At 49.6% G+C, this 20,662-nt stretch overlaps 1 protein-coding gene across 1 annotated transcript; it reads right to left on the reverse strand.

The window, feature by feature from the left end:
* Positions 1-65: 65 nt before the first annotated feature.
* mrps5 (mitochondrial ribosomal protein S5) lies at positions 66-14,814 on the reverse strand. The gene is made up of 12 exons (XM_086173532.1): positions 14,764-14,814; positions 13,844-13,993; positions 13,131-13,256; positions 12,931-13,044; positions 12,480-12,599; positions 11,478-11,512; positions 2,428-2,518; positions 1,732-1,778; positions 1,581-1,638; positions 972-1,034; positions 737-873; positions 66-651 (listed from the first exon to the last, which is right to left on the reverse strand). The coding sequence occupies exons 1-12, from the start codon at positions 14,810-14,812 to the stop codon at positions 427-429; spliced, it is 1,215 nt and encodes a 404-aa protein (XP_086029658.1). The 5' UTR covers positions 14,813-14,814; the 3' UTR covers positions 66-426.
* Positions 14,815-20,662: the final 5,848 nt, after the last annotated feature.

The raw sequence follows: 20,662 nt of genomic DNA on the forward strand, positions 1-20,662 counted from the left end.
AACGGTGCTGTGTGTGTGTGTGTGTGTGTGTGCGTGTGTGCGGATGTGAGATCTCACACTCTGATGCGCTTCACAGGTTTAATTCAAAGCAAGGTTTTAGTCAGATTCGAGATTAAATAATCCTGGGATTAACTTGGTGACGGGGTGGAGCCACGCAGCACACACGCGCTCTCTCACACACACACACACACACACACACACACAGGAGTGCGTGGATGCAGCTTTATTTCAGTTTGCACATGGAAAACACTCTACGGCCAGGAACAGGAAGTAGATTATCGTCCAACAGGAAGCAGACATCTACAAAATAAAAAGTCCAATGTGTTCCAAGCTTCTCCTGCCAGAGTGCCAGCCTAACGACCGATTCCACACACACACATACATACATACACACACACACACACACTTGCACACACACTGCCTCCTCTACCAGATGGTGCGTTTGACCCCGGCCCAGATGGAGCGCTTGGTTCCCTGCGCGGCGCGCACGTCGTCCCAGTGCAGCCTGGTGTTTGGGATCTCGTCCTCGGGCTCGGGTTCTGCCCGCGTCCCGTCGGCGGGGCTCGCCGCCACCGTCGGCAGCGGGCCGCGCTCCGCCTGGAACTCCACCACGTGGAGGCGCTTCTTGTCGGCCAGCGTCTGGTGCGTCTCCTGCGGCGGCGGCGGAGACGGGAAACGGGTTTTCGGGTCACGGTGAGAGGACGGTAACGGTTTCCTGTCGCGGGCGCGGCGTTACCTGATTGGCTAATCCGGTGAAGAGCGCCCGGGTGATGTTGAGGAGGTTGACCGAGCCCTCCACCTTGCAGTACATGTCCCGCACGCCGATGAGCTTACACAGCGTGATGACGGCGCGGTGGCAGCGCAGGCCGTAACCTGCAGACGACGGGGAGGGAAAACTGAACCCCGGTGACACTGGAGTAACCGTCTTATACTTTAAGCATGGAGGTGAACGCACAAACGCGTGGACGCACCCTGGTTTTGTTTCTTCATGCGCAGCGTCGTCCGTTTGAACCTGGACTCCATGTCGTGGTAAACTATGGCGGAAGGAGAGCGAGGATTCAACAGGGACGCACGCGCTGAACATTCATTCTGCACACAACTGATCCTGAAGGCAGGGAGCCTATCACGGCGGTCGTTGGCCGAGGGGTGGGCTCGCCCCAGACCAATCACAGGGCTCCATACAGAGACAAGCATTCACTCTCATTCACGTGTCACTCACACACATTCACCCTCTCATTTTCAAGTCACGCGCACATTCATTTTCTCTTTTTCATGTTACACACACATTCACCCTCTTATTTTCGAGTAACACACACATTCGCCCTCTTATTTTCAAGTCACATACACACTCGCCCTCTCATTTTTTTCATATCACACATTCACCCTCTTATTTTCAAGTCACACACACATTCACCCTCTTATTTTCGAGTAACACACACATTCGCCCTCTTATTTTCAAGTCACACACACACTCGCCCTCTCATTTTCATGTCACACACACATTCACCCTCTCATTCTCAAGTCACACACACATTCACCCTCTCATCCAGCCGGAGAAAGCTGGAGAGTGTATCACTCACTGGTGTGGTTGTTGTATCTTTCGATGTAGTACAAGTAGTGGATGGCTCGATTCTTGGCCTGCAGGACACACACACACACACACACACACACACACACACGATCGATATAGCATCACGGATATAGTGATGGAGATATAGGAGATGGTCGTACCTTCCTGAGGGCCGTGTTCCTGTCGGCAGCTTTGCCCAACGCGAAGCCTGGAGGAGGAGATACGGGAGGACAGAGGGGACAGCGGATCAACCACCTGAGATTCTTCTCATGGAAAGACCAAGGTGACAACCTGCGAGGAAACACCTCCTTCCACCACCTGGAGGAACCTTCTGCGGCTCCTCGGGAAGAAGCCTGTTTCTACGAGCATCGGGCCAGCAGAGGAACCAGGAAGCAGGGGAGACGTCAAGCTCTCCTGGCCTGCGACGCCTCAGAAGGCTCTCCGGGACTCGCAGAGGAACAACTTTGAACCAGAGAAGGTGTGGAGCTAGCTAACACGGTTCTTCACGGTGCAGGGAGAAGATACCAACCCTACAACCTTCTGCTAATCCCCAAGTTGGACCACCAGTGGTTTGTTTTTTTAGCTGAAGGTACGTCACATGGTTGTCGTGGGAACGCGAGAGGCTACTTCCTGGAACTGATCTTCAGCTTCCTCGCCCACGTCGCTTATGTTTTTTTTATTATTTTTTTTTTTTTTATTTTAGAAAAACGCAGCTCTATATTCTGGCCGGTTCAGGAGGAGCTTCTCCTCCCGCTGGCTCCGGACGCCGAGAGAGCAGCGCAGATCCTGCCGCCGTCAGGCGAGGACTGACGGCGGCCGAGACGTGATCCGGGCCGACAGCTCTCTCGAGGACTGACCCGCGGCGCCGTTGCCGTTTCCCACGGCGACCAGGCAGCTGATGGACCTCTTCCTGCCCTCCTTGGCCGTCATGTTGAACACGCTCTTCACCTGCCAGACGAAGAGCGGGGAATAGTAAGACTTTGTGACTGAATCACACGGCGTTAAATTTGATCGTTACAGTGCCTCTCTGTGTGTGTGTGTGTGTTTACATTCTGGTTATTTTAAACAGCGGGTGTGCTGCACACACACACACACACACACCCCCGTGCATGCACGTGCACACGCACAGCCTGTTACGGTGTGTTTCAAACACCAGGGGGCAGCGGCGGCTCGCCAAACAGGCAGAAAGAACTCAGAAAGTAGAGGAAAGAGCGGCTCCAGGGTGAGAAGGTTTGGTGTTGGAGCGCTGGAGAGGATGGACCAAGGTGGGGAGAAGATCCACCGTTCCTTAGAGGCTGGTGGAACCAGGATGGAGTGAGAAAGAGGGAGAGAGGGTTCGCCTCCTTTTTTACTGAGAGGATGAAGAAAGGGTTCCAGCGAGGAGGCGAACCGAAAGAGGAGATGGAAAGAGACGTGGTGAATCAGTGACGTGGCAGAAGGAACCAGAAACTTCAGAAGGAACCCGTCATCCCTGGATCTGGACCTCCATCAAAGTCTGATGGTACTTTTGGTCATTATCAGCCCAAATCAGGAGATCATCATCTTCTCCAATTCCTTTTAGGAGGCACAGCAGATCATCTGCCCATATCTAACCCTCTTCTCTACCTTCCTGCTCTATTCCAGTCCACCATGAACCTCTCTGCTCCTCCACCCTAGCAGCACACACACACACACACACACACACACACACACACACACACACAAACAGACAAATAACCGCCGGCATCTTGCAGGAGGCCAAGCGTCCATTGTTTCTTTAAGGTCTGCTTTTGCGTGGGTGTTCTGTGGCGGCTGCCGTGCGCCGCCGTTTCCATAGCGATTGCGCGACAAACTTGGAAAGGCTCGGGAATTTAAAAAACAAACAAAAAAAAAAACAAAACACATGCGTGTGTGTGTGTGTGTGTGTGTGTGTGTGTGTGTGTGTGTTGCAGCTCACGCCGCTCAAGTGACAAAGCCTCCTGCGTCCAGGGCTGGTTTCCCTCAACTGCACTTATTCAACATTCATTCATTCATTCTGGACTTCTTCTCCTGCAGGCGGGTCGCGTTGACGCCGGAGCCTTTGCCAACTGTGATTGGGCGTGAGTCGGGGATCGCCCTGGACCGGCCAATCACAGGGCCGCATACAAAGAGATACCACCATTCACCAATTTCCTACTATTATTTATTATTGTTATGTCTTACTTGAAACTCTGGCACGACAATTTCCTTTGGGATAAATAAAGTTGTTCTTATTCTTATTCTTCATTTAAACATCACATACATACAACCTTTTACTGTTTGCACATCATTCAAAAACAACTATTCACCCTGTCATTCACATATAGATATAAAAGCATTCACTTACACGCCATACAGATCAATACACTTTCTCATTCAAACTTCATAAAATGATGCCGTTCACTCTTGTTCACACGTGCAACCATTCACTCACTAACACATTAAAAAGACACACACACCCATTCCTGATAAAACCATTCATAGATCAGACATGCAAGCATTCACCCTTTCATTCATGCGTCACTTTATACGTTCACTTACAAACACCTCAGACACACACCCATTCATCCTCCCACTTCCACGCCACATGGAGACAAATTCACCCCCTCATTCACATGTCAGATGTGGACATGCAAGCATTCACCCTCTAACACCTCATAAAGACACACGCAATTTAAATTTAAAAACAAACATTCATCCTCTCACCATATACAGACACCACTTTTCATTTAATAAGATTCACCCTTTCATTCACCGTCATTGACATGCAACCATTCACCCTCTTACTTTTGCATCATATAGACCAGTGTTTCCCAACCTTTTTTGAGCCACGGCACATATTTTACATTAGAAAAATCACACGGCACACCACCAAATAAATATGTCAAAAACGTTTTTTAACAAATTAGAATAAAACCGTAGTCTCAGTTTACTTAATGTGAAATCTAATATAGCTAATATCTGTAGATTTGTCAAGTTGCAATGCAAATTTCCCACTGATGTGCAACTTTTCCAGAGCACTTTTTTGCAATGTCTGAAGAAATGTCATAAATATATCTGTAAATGGTATTATTTGAAAGAACTCGGGCTATTTCTTTATCAACGCCAGAGCCGAGCATTTCTTCTACAATGATTTTGCCGGGAGGTAGTATTAATGTTTTGCTACGGTGTGTGGCTGTTTGGATTTAGAGATGAGTTCAGCAACTGTATATCAAGCTTTCACTGCTTTCTCACTTGTCCTGGTAGTTTTCAACAATGCTGCCGGTTTGTTTACGCAGATACAAGTAGTGTAATTTCCGGACGATAAGCCGCGACTTTTTTCACATACACAACGATGCGGCTGATATATGGACTTTTTGGGGTTGGGGACGCTAACGAGCTTCACGCCGCTAAAACGTATATCCTCGTCACATCGGACCGATGAAATGACCGGGAAATTCTGACTCCGTTCAACTCCGACACCGAAGAAAACGACTCTGACGGTTTTAGTGCGCAGGAGGAAGCCGGAGATAGAGATAGGAGAGATAGGAAGACACATTATTTGCGTTGGATAAATAATTTTCGGACCAATCAGGTTAAAAATGGGCATTTTTCCACGGCACACCTGATGATCTCTCACGGCACACTAATGTGCCGCAGCAAAGTGGTTGGGAAATTGATATAAAGACAAATTCACCCTCTTCTTAACACATCACATGCAACAATTCACCCTCTCACTCTTGTCCCGTGGACAGATACAACCATCACTCACTCACTCAAACATCTGGCCATCTGAGGGGCTCCAATGACCCTCCTGCATGTGTTCGGACCGTCTCTTCGCACCGCGGGCTAAGCTAACTAGCTTCTAGCTAGCACCAGCTTCTGTCAGGCAGCAAAACGGGTAATGTGTTCGGACCGTCTCTTCCCAACGCGGGCTAAGCTAACTAGCCCCTAACTAGCGCCAGCTTCTGTCAGGCAGCACAACGGGTAATGTGTTCGGGCCGTCTCTTCCCAACGCGGGCTAAGCTAACTAGCTCCTAACTAGCGCCAGCTTCTGTCAGGCAGCACAACGGGTAATGTGTTCGGACCGTCTCTTCCCAACGCGGGCTAAGCTAACTAGCTTCTAACTAGCGCCAGCTTCTGTCAGGCAGCACAACGGGTAATGTGTTCGGACCGTCTCTTCCCAACGCGGGCTAAGCTAACTAGCTCCTAACTAGCACCAGCTTCTGTCAGGCAGCACAACGAGTAAGCCGTTCCACCGCGCCGATTCTCCGAAAACTCCCGAGAGTCCCCTTCGCTCTCTAAGACGAGCGGAATCGGCGTCCCCTGCAGGAGAACATCTGGCCCGACGTCGGAACGCTTTGCTTCTATTGTTGGAGCCGAACGCGTCTTCCTCCGCCCCCCCCTCGCGTCCGATGTTCTGGTCGCAGCTGCGATCCGTCCCCCTCCCTCGACCCCTTCCGGCGGGCGGGTTGGCGTCCACGCGCTCCTCGCAGATCTTTTTGGGGAGCCGTCTGGGCCCGCGGCCTCGGCGGCCACCTTCTCATCTTCTGCAAGTGACAGAGCGGCGCTTGATTTTCCGCTGGGGGAAACTTCAAAGTCAAGGTCTGCCGGCGGCTGCACCGGTTATGCAATATGCACGCACACACACACACACACACACACACACACACACACACACACACACACACACACACACACACACACACGGTAAAGGGTTTATAATATGACTGCGGGGCCACAACAGAGGGATTGGGGTCAGGCAAGCAGCAAACACTGAAAACACAACCTTGCAGCAAAACACACACACACATAGTTTATAGTTTTAGAGGATGTACTGCAGAACAAAAAAAAAAATCATATTCATCTAGCTTTTTAGGCGCGCGCGCACACACACACACACACACACACACACACACACACACACACACACACACACACTTTCCTCATTAACATGCAAATAATCTTGCATTAGCATCTTGCTCTAATTTCACATATCCATTATGAGCCGTCTTTGCTGGATCCTTCATGCTAAGTACTTTCACTTACTTGACACATTTCCACACACACACGCACACACACACACACACACTTAGTTCAAGGCCGACTTTATCAGTTTGTATGACTTAGACGCTGTGTTTAAAGGTATATACGTATATAGATATATACACTGCTCAAAAAAATAAAGGGAACACTTAAAAAACACATCCTAGATCTAAATGAATGAAATATTCTTATGAAATACTTTGCTCTTTACACAGTTGAATGTGCTGACAACAAAATCACACAAAAATGATCAATGGAAATCAATTGTATCAACCCATGGAGGTCTGGATTAGGAATCGCACTCAAAATCAAAGTGTAAAAACAAACTCCAGGCTGCTCCAACTTTGATGTAATGTCCTTAAAACAAGTCAAAATGAATCTGTGTTGCTTCCTGAGTGGACACTATGATTTCACACAAGTGGGATTGACTTGGAGTTACATTGTGTTGTTCAAGTGTTCCCTTTATTTTTTTGAGCAGTATATATCCAACCACTGTAATGGTTTCCTGGCCCGTCGTGCAGGAGAACGTCAACAAAGCCCTCCATCCATCCATGCCGCGTTCCGGCGATGCTTGAAAATAATAACCTCCGGAGAAGGTTCGGACCAGATGGGCGCCGAGATGCTGTTTATTCTATTTTACTTTTTCCGCCGGCTTATTAATTCTCACCGCGTGGCTCGTCTCGCCCCGGCGGTTTCTGTGGGAGGTGGGCGTCCGAGCTTTTCCCGTTTCGTCGGCGGTTCGGGGGGGTCGGACGTTAAGAGGCGGAGCAGATGGGGGGGTTCGGGCCGGTCTGCGGCGGACGGACGACAGCACGGCGGTGGGATGACGCTCCTCGCTCGCTCTCACGTCTGCTTCACCTCAATCTGTCGCCGAGCGGCTCCTGGTCTATAACCGTCCGCGGCGAGCTCGAGCGCTGCCGCGACTGGAAATAGCCTCTTTAGCGACCTTCTCGGGAAGTAGACCAGGTCCAACCAGGGACCTTCAGGTGGCTCCAACTCCCAGGCGGGGAGTTTTTATGCTTCTACAGGAACTCATAGGTGATTGGTGGAAGTCATGAGCCACATCCACCATCGGGTTCTTCTTGTATCTGGTAGTGCACCATGTGGCTGCCGCTCAGATGTTTTCTTGGATCAAAGAAGCGATGAGAAATGGTGCCGAGAAGATGTCCGAGCTCTGCTGGCCTGCTATGGTGTTAGCTAACGGCTAACGGGGTTCTTCGGGAGAAGATACAAACACTGACTCTCTGATAGCCCATGTTTGTTATTCCAGGAACGCTGTGGCAGCTTCCACCTCCGTGTCGTCTTCCTCTTATTCTTCTTCTTCGGTGGTTTCTTTTGAGCGTGGAGCTGAAGGTGCACGTCGCAGATCCCTCAAGCCCGCGGGAATGCAAATCTAAAAAGGTTCCCCTGGAGGAGGAGGAGGCAACTTCCTGGAACCGAACCGGAGCTTGGAAGCTCTCAGTCCGAAAAGCGCTTCATGCGTTGATCGTCGCAGACGGACGGAGACCTGAGACCAGGCTTCAGTCTGCAGAAAGGGGGGCGCGGAGCGTCTGGATGTGAGTTTCCGGCATTCGGAGATCGGATCCCCGTTTTTAATCGAAACCGCTGTGTTGGGATTCGGAGATCAGAGGGGGGGAGGAAAAAAAAAAAAAAAAAAAAAAAAAAAAAAATTAAAAATCCGAGACTCCATTAAAGAAACGTTCATCTTGATTCGGCTTCGCGCTAACGCTGGGATCGATGGAGGCCTCGCCGGGAAGAACCCTGAGTTACAGCCGCTCATAAACCCCCCAACAGAGAGGTCTGCACCAGAAGCTCCCAGATGCAACTCCTGCAGTTTTCTTTGCTGATTCTGTTTCCCTGAAAGGGACGAATCGGATTTCGTCCGACTCCTCCAGAACCCGGGAACCACCCACGGGTAACGCTGTTAATTAATTCTCCGATCCAGATGCCTCCTGTAGACAGGAGGAGCTGTGGTTGTCTGAGGAGAAGAACATCGGCGGCGAGGAGGTGCGGAATCCATCGGGGAGCAGCTCTGAGCTTCTTCTTCTTGGCGACGGAGGCGGACGGGCTGGGAGATGAGGTGGGACGGGGATCTGATGATGTTTGCATTGTGATGTACGGTGAGAGCAGGGAGCTGGAGAAACATCTCCAGAGGTGGAGGTCGGTCGTGGACGGGAGGAGGGAGGGTTTAGCTGCAGCAAGTGTGTGAATGAGAGGAACCCAAGAGGAACGGTGAGGCTACATGAAGCGGAGATGAAGAAGTGTCAGTGGAGAGGAAAGGTCTAGAAGATGGAGACGGGAGCAGCCTTGTTGGAGACACACCGAGGAGAAGATACCGAGCCGGAGGTGGCAGGGATGAAGATGTGGAGGTTCTTCTTTGGGAATGAGGAGAGGATGAGGAAGGAGTCCATCAGAAGGACAGCACGTGGTAGATGTTCCGCAGATTAAAAGCCAGACTGAGACGGTCTGGACGTGGACAGAGGAGGTTGTCGTGAAGATCTGGGTAGAAGGATGCTGAGGTTGGAGGTCCAAAGAGTCAGGAGGTCTTCTAGAGGAAGACCAGACAGGAGGTTTATGGATGGACTGGAAGAGGAGAGGCTTAGATGGAGCCTGAAGAAGAAGAAGAAGCCGAATCTCCATCACTTGCTTTTCTCGCTACTTTGAATTGAAATCCAGTTTCATCTCTGGAGAAACTTCTTGAGCATCAGCTTGAAGGACCAACAGGCGGCGTCCAACCAGCAACCAGGACTGGTTTTCACACCGCCAACGACTTTCCTTCCAGACAAACTTTCAAGGTTGTTGACTTTTCAGACGCAATGAGAGAGAAGAAAGAGGACAAGAAGCCCTCGTTCTGACGGCGACGAGGTTCCATCTCTGTTAATGAAATCACCGAGTCTCGTCCAAGAGGCTGCTGCACCTGGAGATCAGCCATGAACATCACTTCTCCGTGTCACTCCGGCCCCCCACCTCCACCTGCACTCATTCCTTTATGGCTTTCTCCATTCACACACACACACACTCCTTCTCTCCACCAGGAAACCACGCTCCAGACCTCACGTTCCCCCCCCACGATGATCTTCAGAGGTCTGAGGAAGCGTCAGGATCACGCCGCTTCAGACACCCGGTCAGATCTTCATCATCGTCTCCCCTCTGGAGGAACCCCGTCATTTCACTTTGGGTTTATGACCGGCTTATTATCTAAGGGCGCCGCATCCGTCTGGGGCTGCGGTTCACCTTCTTCTTCTGGTCCCGCCATCTTTTTTGTGGCTTCTTGACTCACACACACACACACACACACACACACTCCTCCTCCTCCCTGTTGAATGAATCCACTAATGGCATGCTGGTGTCATCGTCCTTGGGAGGCAGGCCTTTTATTCCAGTAAGCCCTTTTGATTTCATTAGGCTGGAATTTATGTGTGCGACGCGCACGAGTGCTCTCCCTCACACACACACACACACACACACACACACACACCCATTCCCGCGGTGTATGTACAGAGGGGAGTTGGCACCATCAAGAAAAATGCCCATCAGTGGGGGGTTCAGGGTGGGGGAGCCCAGTTTCTCTGACATCACTCTAATTTATGCTGGCTAGCAGCCCAGGGAAGACTAGCAATGCGTCGCAAATACTACCGGTGTGTGTTTGTCAAACACCACAACACACACACACACACACAAGCGCCCAAATATGTCAGGGTGAGTGTCACACACATCCGAACAGGACGGGTTTGAGCCGCAGCAGAGAGGCCGTCTACCGGAGGCAGTTCAGGCTTGTCCTCTAAGAAAGAAAAAAGTATCTGGACAAGTGTGTGTGTGTGTGTGTGTGTGTGATCTTGTGGTGTAACCCCCATTAGCTTAGCAGGGTCCATTAGCGCTAATTGAATGAGGGTAAAATACAGCATTGAAGTGAATCTAAATGAAGTGGATCCGTCTGTGCAAGAATTTCTCATTTCTCTCGCTCACACACACACACACACACACACACACACACACACACACGCACACGACCCTTACTTTTTTCCATATGGAGCCCATTTAACACATGCACTCCAAGCATTATCTAATCTGTAAAATCCTCAGAGGAGCCCTTAGCTGGAACCCGGGCGCACCATCGGGATGCTGCAGCAGATCCCGGCGTGCTCGTCGCCGCCCTCTAACGGTCGGGGGAATAAACCCGCATCAACGTCAAGACTGAAATCGGGTCGAGAAACTTCAGGAACTAAGTTGAAGATGCGGTTCGTCAACAGATATTGATCCGTAACAGATTAATCGTGGATGTTTGCTGACGGGGAGCACACTTATCAGATCAATCGCATCGATATTGGGATATTGGTGAGTGATCGGCTTTTAACCGGGCTGCAGGCGTTCACGGTGAATGTTCTCCGGCGATGTAAACAGCAAGACCCGTCTCTAACGCGGTCAAAGCCCACGACCAAACACGTCCACTGGAGGGCGGCGTAGAGTTCCATTCAAGACGACGACAAACATGGCGGCGGAGGAGCTGGTGATGATGCACGTTCTAAGAAGGAGGCGGCGGCGGAGAATTCCTGGTTCTACCTTGTCTTCTTCTTCGTCTCCGTTCCTTTCACCGGTTTAAATTAAGCTTATGGTGCAACACTGCCCCCCTATGACCTCCGGCTCGGCTCAGACGCGTCCAATCCATCCGTCAATGAGGTTTTAGATTTCAACCTCTGCTTTTTTTTGATCTGGACTTGTGACATCACGAGATCAGAAAAAAAATTTGCCTTGTTTTTTTTTTTAAATCTTTTTTCTGATCTGGGAGACGACAACTCGGTCGTTTCACGCGCCGCCGTCATCGGCTCGGTGAACGAATTAGCGGCTCTGGGTTTGTTTCATCGGCGACGGGAAGCGAGGGACTCACCTCGATGACGCGGGAATCAAAGTCCTCATAGGTTTCTGCCAAAAGACACAGGGAATTTGGTTAGTCAAACACACACACACACACACACGCGCGCCTCCGACAAACAGATTAAATCCGGCTCCACTGAGCATAACCAACACTCAGAGTCCCTCACTGCGACGCGACAAGTCGACGCGTCTTTATGGTCGGCAAACGCCGAAGGATGTGACTCCCCCTGGCAGCTGCCGCCTCCCTGCAAAGCCAATTAACGTTAAACAAAAGGAGCCCTGAGGAGAAAACACACACACACACACAGACGTGCATACAGACACGCACAAATACTCATATACACACACACCTCAGCCGACGTTGAGGAGAATCTGAACCTGACGGGGGAAGCGGTTTCATGGCTCCCCGTGAATCACTCTCACCAGGCCGCGTCTGTTTTTGGGTGCAATTGCAGGGCGTGTGAGAGACGAGAGGATGTGTGTGTGTGTGTGTGTGTGCGTGTGTGTGCGCAAGAGCTTGTTAGCGGCGGAACAATGCCGTGGAGGTATCAGAGGGGGGAGCGGTCTGAGGTAAACGGGCTTAACTCCATCCAGACAGCAGAAGGCCGAGGCCTGGGTGTGTAATTAGGGGTTGGGAACAGGGAACCGGCGGCGGCGTTTCGGCGGGAATGTGGAAATGAGAAGCTGATTGGATGGCGGGGAAGGTCTTAGCGGACTGCTGAGACGGGCCATAATGCAATATTTCACTCCATGCCGGAGTCATGATGTGAGCATGATACGGAGAATAAATTTTGTTAAACAGCAAATTACTGTGTGCGCTTCCATTTCTGGCCACTAGAGGGCGCTGTTGGCGCCGCGTGCCGTAGCACCGCGAGACAACCATCTGCGTCGCAATAAAAAAAACGTAAAAAAAGAAGAAGATAAATGTGATTTTCTCTGAAATGAATAACCCTCCGTGGGAGCTGCCGGTTTCCGCTGTAGACGGTTAAACCGGGAGCACGGCGGTGCGACTTACCTCCGTTGGGTCCGGGATCGGGGGCGCCGAGACTGATGCCGCCCCAGGAGTTGCCGGTCCAGCCTCTCTCCCTCTTCACCTTCATCTTCCTCCTCTTCTCCCACTCGTCCCTCTGACGCACTGCAGGAGAGCGGCGGGTCCAGGCCCGGCCAGACGGTGTGATAAATATCAAACGCGCCATTAGTCATTGTCAAATTAACTGTGTAATTGTTGCTAGCAAATGAGATCTCGGCGGAGACACGCTGGCAGCCTCTGTCTCGCCGATGGCGCCGTCGTTGCCATGGCTTCTCAAAAGAGCTCGCGCCCGCTGCTTCTCTGCAATTTTGAAATGGTTCTGCCGGCGGCTTCGTGCACAATTGGTGTTTTGACGCGTCAAGAGGCCGACCGCTGTCTTTTAGATTGCATTTGTGTGTGTGTGTGTATGTGTGTGTGTGTGTGTGTTTGTGCGTACCTAGCTCAGCGTGCACCTCCTGCTGCTCAGCCTCGCCTCTGCGGCTCATGTTCTGCACCGCTCCCGCCTTCAGCACCGGCGCGTTGAGGCCGGGCCACAGGAAACCACCCCGGCCTGGACATCCGGGAGGGAAGCCAGTGAGGAAAGAGGCGTCGCGAAAACACCGGAGCGAGAGGAGAAACGGTCCCGTGACCCCTCACCCTCTCCGATGTTCTGGCCCCGATTCAGGTCTCGCCTCAGCTTGCGTTTGGTTCTCTTCCCTCGCCCCTTCCTGGCGCCGGCGCCGGACTCGGCCAGCACGCCTTTCCACAGCTGCTCGGCCGTCACTGGACAAACATCGGGTCGGGAAGATGTTCAATGCGGTCGATGAAATGTGTACTGAATAAACATTCACCCGGTTGTTATGTGCACCACTTATCCTGCAGTCAGGGACGCAAGCGGGCTGGAACCCAGCCCAGCTGTCACTGGGTGAACCCCAGAGGCGGGGTTCACCCTGGACCAATCACAGGGACACATATAGAGACGTACAACCATTCATCCTCTCATCCATCCATTTGAACAATTCAGGGTCACCGATGAACCTCCTGCGTGTTTTTGGGCTGAGGAAATCCGGAGCAACCCAACACACACACAATATTCTTCTTGCTTTTAATAACAATTCGGTTAAGGAATTTAAGACACTTTATAGCCTTGACTGGTTACTTTCTTATTCTCCCCCCCTTTTTTTATACTGTTTATACAATTTCCTACTATTATCTATTATTGTTATGTTTTACTTAAAACTCTGGCACAACAATTTCCGTCGGGATAAATAAAGCTGTTCTTATTCTTATATGAAGACTCCAAAGAAAGATAACCCCTGTTGGAATTGAAGCAGGGACCTTCTTGCTCGCACAGCTCTGTTCACACTCACACTTGTTGAAGAAACTCCCGTGTCTGGTCTGCTGCCACGCTGAACCGGGGTTTAGAGGAAGCCATGCGTTTCCTTGCAGAGAGACGGCACAGGTCCGACCCGCCAGCGGCATCACGTGACCTCCTCCGAGGGCGCGGAGCGGCGCTGTGCCTGAGGGACGGACGGCCAGAGGAGCGAGGATGGAAGAAGGTAAAAGATTCAACACTCATGTTCGGCTTGAAAGGAAATGGCCTCTCCTCTCAAGCGGCTTTTGTCGGATGTTAGATCTCGCAAGCGTAATTTCTGCACAAGGACGCGGCATGTGGAGGAGAATTTAAACAACTGCCAGCAAAGTACAGTCGTTAATCTGATCAGGTGTATCGATCCCGGTCTCTTAACAAACAGAGGCATGAATGCATGGCTGCAGGAAAGAGAGGCCGGCACTTCAATCGACCACATTAAGTTTTGATTTCCACCCCCGGCAGTCTGGTGGGATGAGCACACTAATGACTGCTGGGGTTGTCGTGCCACGATGATAGATGGGACATAAACACAGGGAACACAGACTGTGTGTGGACATTATTACTAAACTGCTACCATTGAGGTGATAGTTAGCAGGTTGGGAGGGCACGTCCTTCATCTTCATTCAACATTTCAGGGTTGTTTTGAGATCATTTACATTCAACTGTCTCGTTGATTAATGTTAGCATCTGTTATTTTCTGTTGCAAAAGCCTGACTTTAGGTAACTTTGTGTTATTTTAGCCATATCTAGCACCATCGGTTATATTTCGGACCCGGTCAGTTTAGACGCTGTCAGTTATCCGGACCCCGCAAAACCGAAACGTTACTTTTCTGAAAACAGCTCCCAGTATAACAGCATAAAAATAGTGTTTTATTCGTTAAAAGGCACAGAAAAGATGAGAAAGAGGAGTAGTTTTACCTCCGATAACGATGCGGAGGGCACAACACACCCGTATGGACGCCGCCATCTTGGATCTGTCAAGGGTCCTTGAGGAGAGAAAGGAGCCCAGTTACTGCCTGTTCAAAAATAAAAACCCTGAGCGCAGGGTTTGATTTAAACATATTTTTTATTTGTGCCTCTTGAAGATATATTGAAAGCTAGGTGTCTCATACAGACGCACAATCATAAACTTACATATAACCTTCAGCATCATCATCATCATCATCACTGTTCCTTTCTGGACGTCAGAGCTTTGGTATGGGTCGTAGTAAAAATGTGTAATATGCAACAACAACAATAATATTCATGATAACAAGAACAACAACAATAATAACAATAATGATGATAATAATAACAATAACAATAACACTAACAATAATAATAACAATAACAACAACTACAATAATAATAATAATAATAATAATAATCATACTACTACTAATGATAATAATCATAATAATAATAATAATAATAAGAAGAAGAAGAAGAAGGAAAAAAACCAACACACCGCAAACTCTGCACTCTGACCTCATGGTCACAGCAGATTTACAGCAGATGTCCACTTACTGCAAATAAAAAAAGAAATGTAAGCGGTATGAGCTTGTACTGGGCTCAACAGTGTTTATTTAAGTGCTATTTATTTATAGTTTATAGATTTTCTCAGAAATTGGGGTACATGTATGCTGCACCTGTCGTGTTTATATTTTAACTTTTAGCCAACTTTAAAAAGCAAATTTTCACACATTTTGGAACAATCTTCATAATTGATACCGTCTTTGTGTCTTCCCTCCCTGATTGGATCCGAAGGGAGCGGCAAGCGGTGCAGGATTCTTCCAGCGGGTTGTGCGTTGATTGGACAGAGATTAGGGCGGCGCCCCACGGAGACTCGTCCCCCCCCCTCGCATTAATTATCGAATCAAGAAACGAGGAAACAAGTCAAAAGAAGGTAACAGAGGGAGGAGAGAGGAAGAGTGGAGCCTCCAAGACATTAGCAATTATAGCAAACAACATGAAGTAGCGCTTCAGCCTCAATATGTATCATATCTTCAATGTAACAGTCGAGGTATTCGAACTTTGCCCAACTCGGAGATCGTCGAAGGTCTTGGTTTTGACTCTGGGGACGAAGGTTTGTCCTCCGGGGGTCGACCGACGCCCCCCAGCCCCCTCTGGAATTGTCTCCGGGTCTTCCAGGACCTGACGTGGGTCGATACGTCACCCCCCACTGCTGTCTCCTCTCGGATTTCTCCCCGTGACAGCGCGGCGGGCCAAGCGAGACCGAACCCAAGACTTTGATTTTAAGGTTTTTGGACTCGGGCTGATTTCGACCCGCCTCCCCTCGGCACCTGAAGGGGTCGCAACCTTCGGACGTGAATGGAAAGAGACGTTTCCCCAAACGATGGTCCAAACCGGCGTTTCCATCGCAGTCCAAGGGCTAGTCAGAGATTATAAACAAAGCAATCCTGACATTGGCTTGTTTAGGCTGAGCAGATCACATGGAAGCTCCGCCGACAAATTAAAACGCTCTAGTTAGACCTTTTACAATAAAAGCAACGCAGATAAACATGGGATAGCGGCGCCGCAATGTCCAGATGTGTGTATGTTGTTTATCGAAATTAGGTGTGAACGAGCAAAGGTAATGATTCTACGTCATCCTTTGCATCGGTGAATTCTTGTTGAAATCTTCTTCTTCGAATTTCTTCACTTGCAGATGTTTCAGCCCTCATCCCAGAGGCTTCTCCTCCGGCCTGTTTTGCTTTTTTATCCGGCCCGCCGCACTATTTTCTTTGACTATAATTATTTTCGATGAATATCAAATTTAGAAACTTATTTTTTCCTTTGGTTTAATTTTGTATGGACGATTACATACAAAATAATGTTGGTCAGTTCATTTATATTATTGTTAATGATTTTAAAATCGAAATAAAATGCCAAAAAATTGAAATATTTAAATCGCAATTTTCATTTTGTTTACCTAGTTGGCCCACGCATAAAAATTAAATAAGATATGTAGCCCGCCAGCCAAAATAATTGCTCACCTCTGACCTATGGGGAGTTTTGGGTAATGAATCAGAATCAGAATCAAAATATTGATCCCCAAGGGGGAATCGGGGATTTTTTTTTTTTTTGTTGAAAGCAGTTCCTGCTCGAGAAGAATCAAAATAAAGAATAAAATAATAAATAATAAAAAGAAACTAAAGACAGTAAGGATCAAAATAGATAAATAAAGACAATGTAAGGTATCAATGGACGAGTGAATGATCGGAGGGTTCTTGAAGCGATCGACGGCTTGATGCGGTCTGAAATCAGCACGTGCCTCTCGCCTCTCGCCTCTTTTCCCGTAGTTGCGTCGCAGAAAACCAAAAGATGGAGGGATGCAGGAGGAGAAATGACCAAGCACACGTTAGGCCACTAGCGGTGAAGAAGCGGGGAGGAGGAAGCGAACACGTGACGACGTGGAAAACAGGAGGAGAGGGATTACGAGATTTGGAGATATTAAGGCGGGATGGGAGGATGGAGAGGTGAGGAGGTGAAAAAGAGAATTAGAGATGAGAAAAAAAAAAAAAACGGGATCAGATGGAGGGGAAAAAGTGGCGGGGGGAGGAAGGAAAGATGGAGGGAGGATAAAGAAGAGGGAGCAAGGAGGGGATCATGAGTACATGAGTGCATGTGTGTGTTTAATTAACCGTCCGCGGTGACCTGACCTTCTGGAGAAGGTTAAACACCAGCAGGAGAAACTCACTGAAACACAAACAGACAAAAAAGTTGGATGCTCGGTGCCGCGGGCACAGCCAATGAGACGCAAGGACCAGGCGGGATTCGGCCGCAGGCGGGAGGAGCCAGCCGGCGGCGCAGGAAGAAGAGGAGGAGGATTTCATCCTATCCGGAGAATACTCGTCGTTGCACGTGATATTTTTCTGATTGTATCGCAGGAAACTCTGCGCGGGTATTTTAGCTACTACTGCTAGCGCAATCATAGTCAACGGCGAGAAAACAGCGCATTCTAGCGGTGCAGAATTGATATCTCACGCCAGTAGTGCTAACAGCTACATGCTAATAGCCGAATGATCCAACCAGTTCTGAATATTCGGAAACTCCAAACAGGTCAACGGGGAACAACAGGGAACCTCCAATCATTTAGATGTACAACCATTCACTCCTTCATTCCCATGGAAGCATACAACTGCTGCACCACAGAGATGCTTGTCTATATGGCGTTTGAATGAAAGGGTGAATGGTTGTCGTTGCACGTGATATTTTTCTGATTGTATCGCTGGAAACCCCGCGCGGGTATTTTAGCTACCACTGCTAGCGCAATCATAGTCAACAGCAAGAAAACAGTGCATTCTATCGGTGCAGAATTGATATCTCACACCAGTAGTGCTAACAGCTACATGCTAATAGCCGAAATGATACAATCAGTTCTGAATATTCAGAAACTCCCAACAGGTCAGCAGGGAACCTCCAATCGTACAACCATTCACTCCTTCATTCCCATAGAAGCATACAAGTTCTGCGCCACAGAGAGGCTTGTCTATATAGCGTTTGAATGAGAGGTGAATGGTTGTCTCCACATGGTCCAGGGTCCAGCCGGGATCAGCTCAGATAGAGCGCAGGATACGGGGTGTAGAAAATTTCAAGTTGGTGGTTCTCCACCTGCAGCCCCGGTCTGCTGGAGAACCCCCCCCTGCTGTGAATGGCGTGGAGGATTTCGCGAGCAGATAAACCGGGGACGGCGCCGAAGGCGTTGCGCGGCCCCGTCTTTCATCGGCGCCACTTTGAACCCCCGTAACTGTAATTGCCTTTGACGTGCAGCGATGTTGCCCGGTGCCCTGTGGCGAACGCCACCATTAAGATCAGTGAACCAGAACCAGAACCCTGTCCTCCCTCCCTGTCTGTCTGTCTCCGTTAGCTTAGCCAAGAGCAACGTTTTTTTTTTTTTTTTTGTTATCCCCCCCACGTCTGCTCAATGTCACGGGAGACACGCGTACGACGGCGCCGCTTTTAGACTCCATAGCTCAACGCCGGACCCACGGAAAAGAGACGCGGTTTATTGGCATGTCAATAGGAGTGTGTTATTTCACCGACGCACACTGCTAATCAGCCGGCGGGAGCCGACCGGCGGCCGCGTGGGTCGGTCTCGTTAGCAGGCGGCGACCTGGAAGTCACGGGGACGAACGTGGGTCAGAAGAGCCGACGCCGGCCTGACAGAACACGCCACCTCTTTCAGAGAGAATCAAAATGGCCCTGCCGCCATTCGGGATGTCATTAAAAGAGACGCGTTACAAAGCTGCAATTCCACGACCTACCAACCCCCCACCCTCGCTCGCTCTCTCCGCACCGCCGATAAATGACAAGCGTTGTAATTACAGTCGCGTTCCGTCTCCATCTGGGGTTTCAAAGCGCCGCCGTGACAGCTGAGCGGGGCGGCGACGCCCCCCTCCCCCCCCACACGCCCCACGCCAACGCCTCGCAGCCTATCATTAAAAGCGTCCGCCGGCGGCAGCGAGGGCGCGTGGCGTGTTTTTTTTTTTTTTTTTCTTGTGCGTTCGACGGCTGGAAACGGCTGCATGGGCTCGGAGCAGGTCGGTGGAGATGGTGGAAAAAGTTCACGGTGTCCTTCTGACAACCTCTACCTGCTGGAGAATAGGCGTAAAAGCTAATTAGCTAATTAGCATTAGCATAGCCTGTAGCGATGCTGCTATAGGCTCACTCTGCTGCGGGATATCCCACCATGCACCGCTCTCTTTCCTCCCACTCCTTCTATCCCATCTGGTGTGAGAGGAACCTCAAGGTTCTCCAGAGCACCTGAGCTCTCTCATTGGATGAATTCCCAGTGGGCGGGGCTTCATCCACTGCAGCGCCTTGTTATTTCTTTCATGAATATTAAAGTTCACCCAAACCGGCCAATCAGAGCAAAGATAATGCCCATTCTTTTTTTTTTTTCCACTCTGTCTGGTTTGGGAGCGGCCTTACTCTTCTATTCATTTCATTATCTTGACACACACACACACACACACACACACACACACACACACACACACACACACACACACACACACACACACACACACACGCACAGAGTTTGCTTATCAATTTGTTGATGAGGATCCCGAACTTCAAAACTGTTGCCAGGTGCTTCCCTAAGCCCCTCACACACACGCTGACATATACACACAAACACACACACACTCACACACACACACTGAAGGCAAAATTTAACAAGAGAGACAGTTTTTGGATGTTCTTAAGTCTGCTCAGGGCAAATGATGTCATGTTGAAACGATGCCCAGCGGCTCATTCACTTAACTGGACAAACATCGTCTTACACACTCACCCATGCACTCGCTCTCTCTCTCTCTCACACACACACACACACACACACACACACAAACACACACACACACACACACACAGACACAGACAGACACATACTCGGAAATGCACACATCGCTCAAGTGCACCGTCTCAGGAAGTATTCCAAAAAGACATGCATCTGTTCCTCCGAGGTCATTGTTTCTCACACACACACACACACACACACACACACACACACAAACACACACACACACAAGCGCGGCTAAGCAACCATCGCCATTAGTCATTTATGGTCTGAGCTATTTTAGCAGACAGGACGGCAAACAGCATACTGCGGGGAAAACGCTCATCGTGCCATCTGCTGAAGCCATAGGAACGCAATAAAACTCAAGCTAACATTACAGTTATAAACCTTCTTGGGTACGCGCGCACACACACACACACACACACACACACACACTGTTACGCACACACTTTCCAGTTTCTTCTTATTTTCAGATGGAACTAATTTGACCTTTGAGCCATTTTGCTGCTCTGCCACAGTTCAGTGCAGCATGATAAT

This window comes from Fistularia commersonii, chromosome 2, assembly GCF_037954325.1.
Source record: "Fistularia commersonii isolate RoL2024-O1a breed Wild chromosome 2, RoL_Fcom_v1.0, whole genome shotgun sequence".
Taxonomy (NCBI): Eukaryota; Metazoa; Chordata; class Actinopteri; order Syngnathiformes; family Fistulariidae; genus Fistularia; species Fistularia commersonii.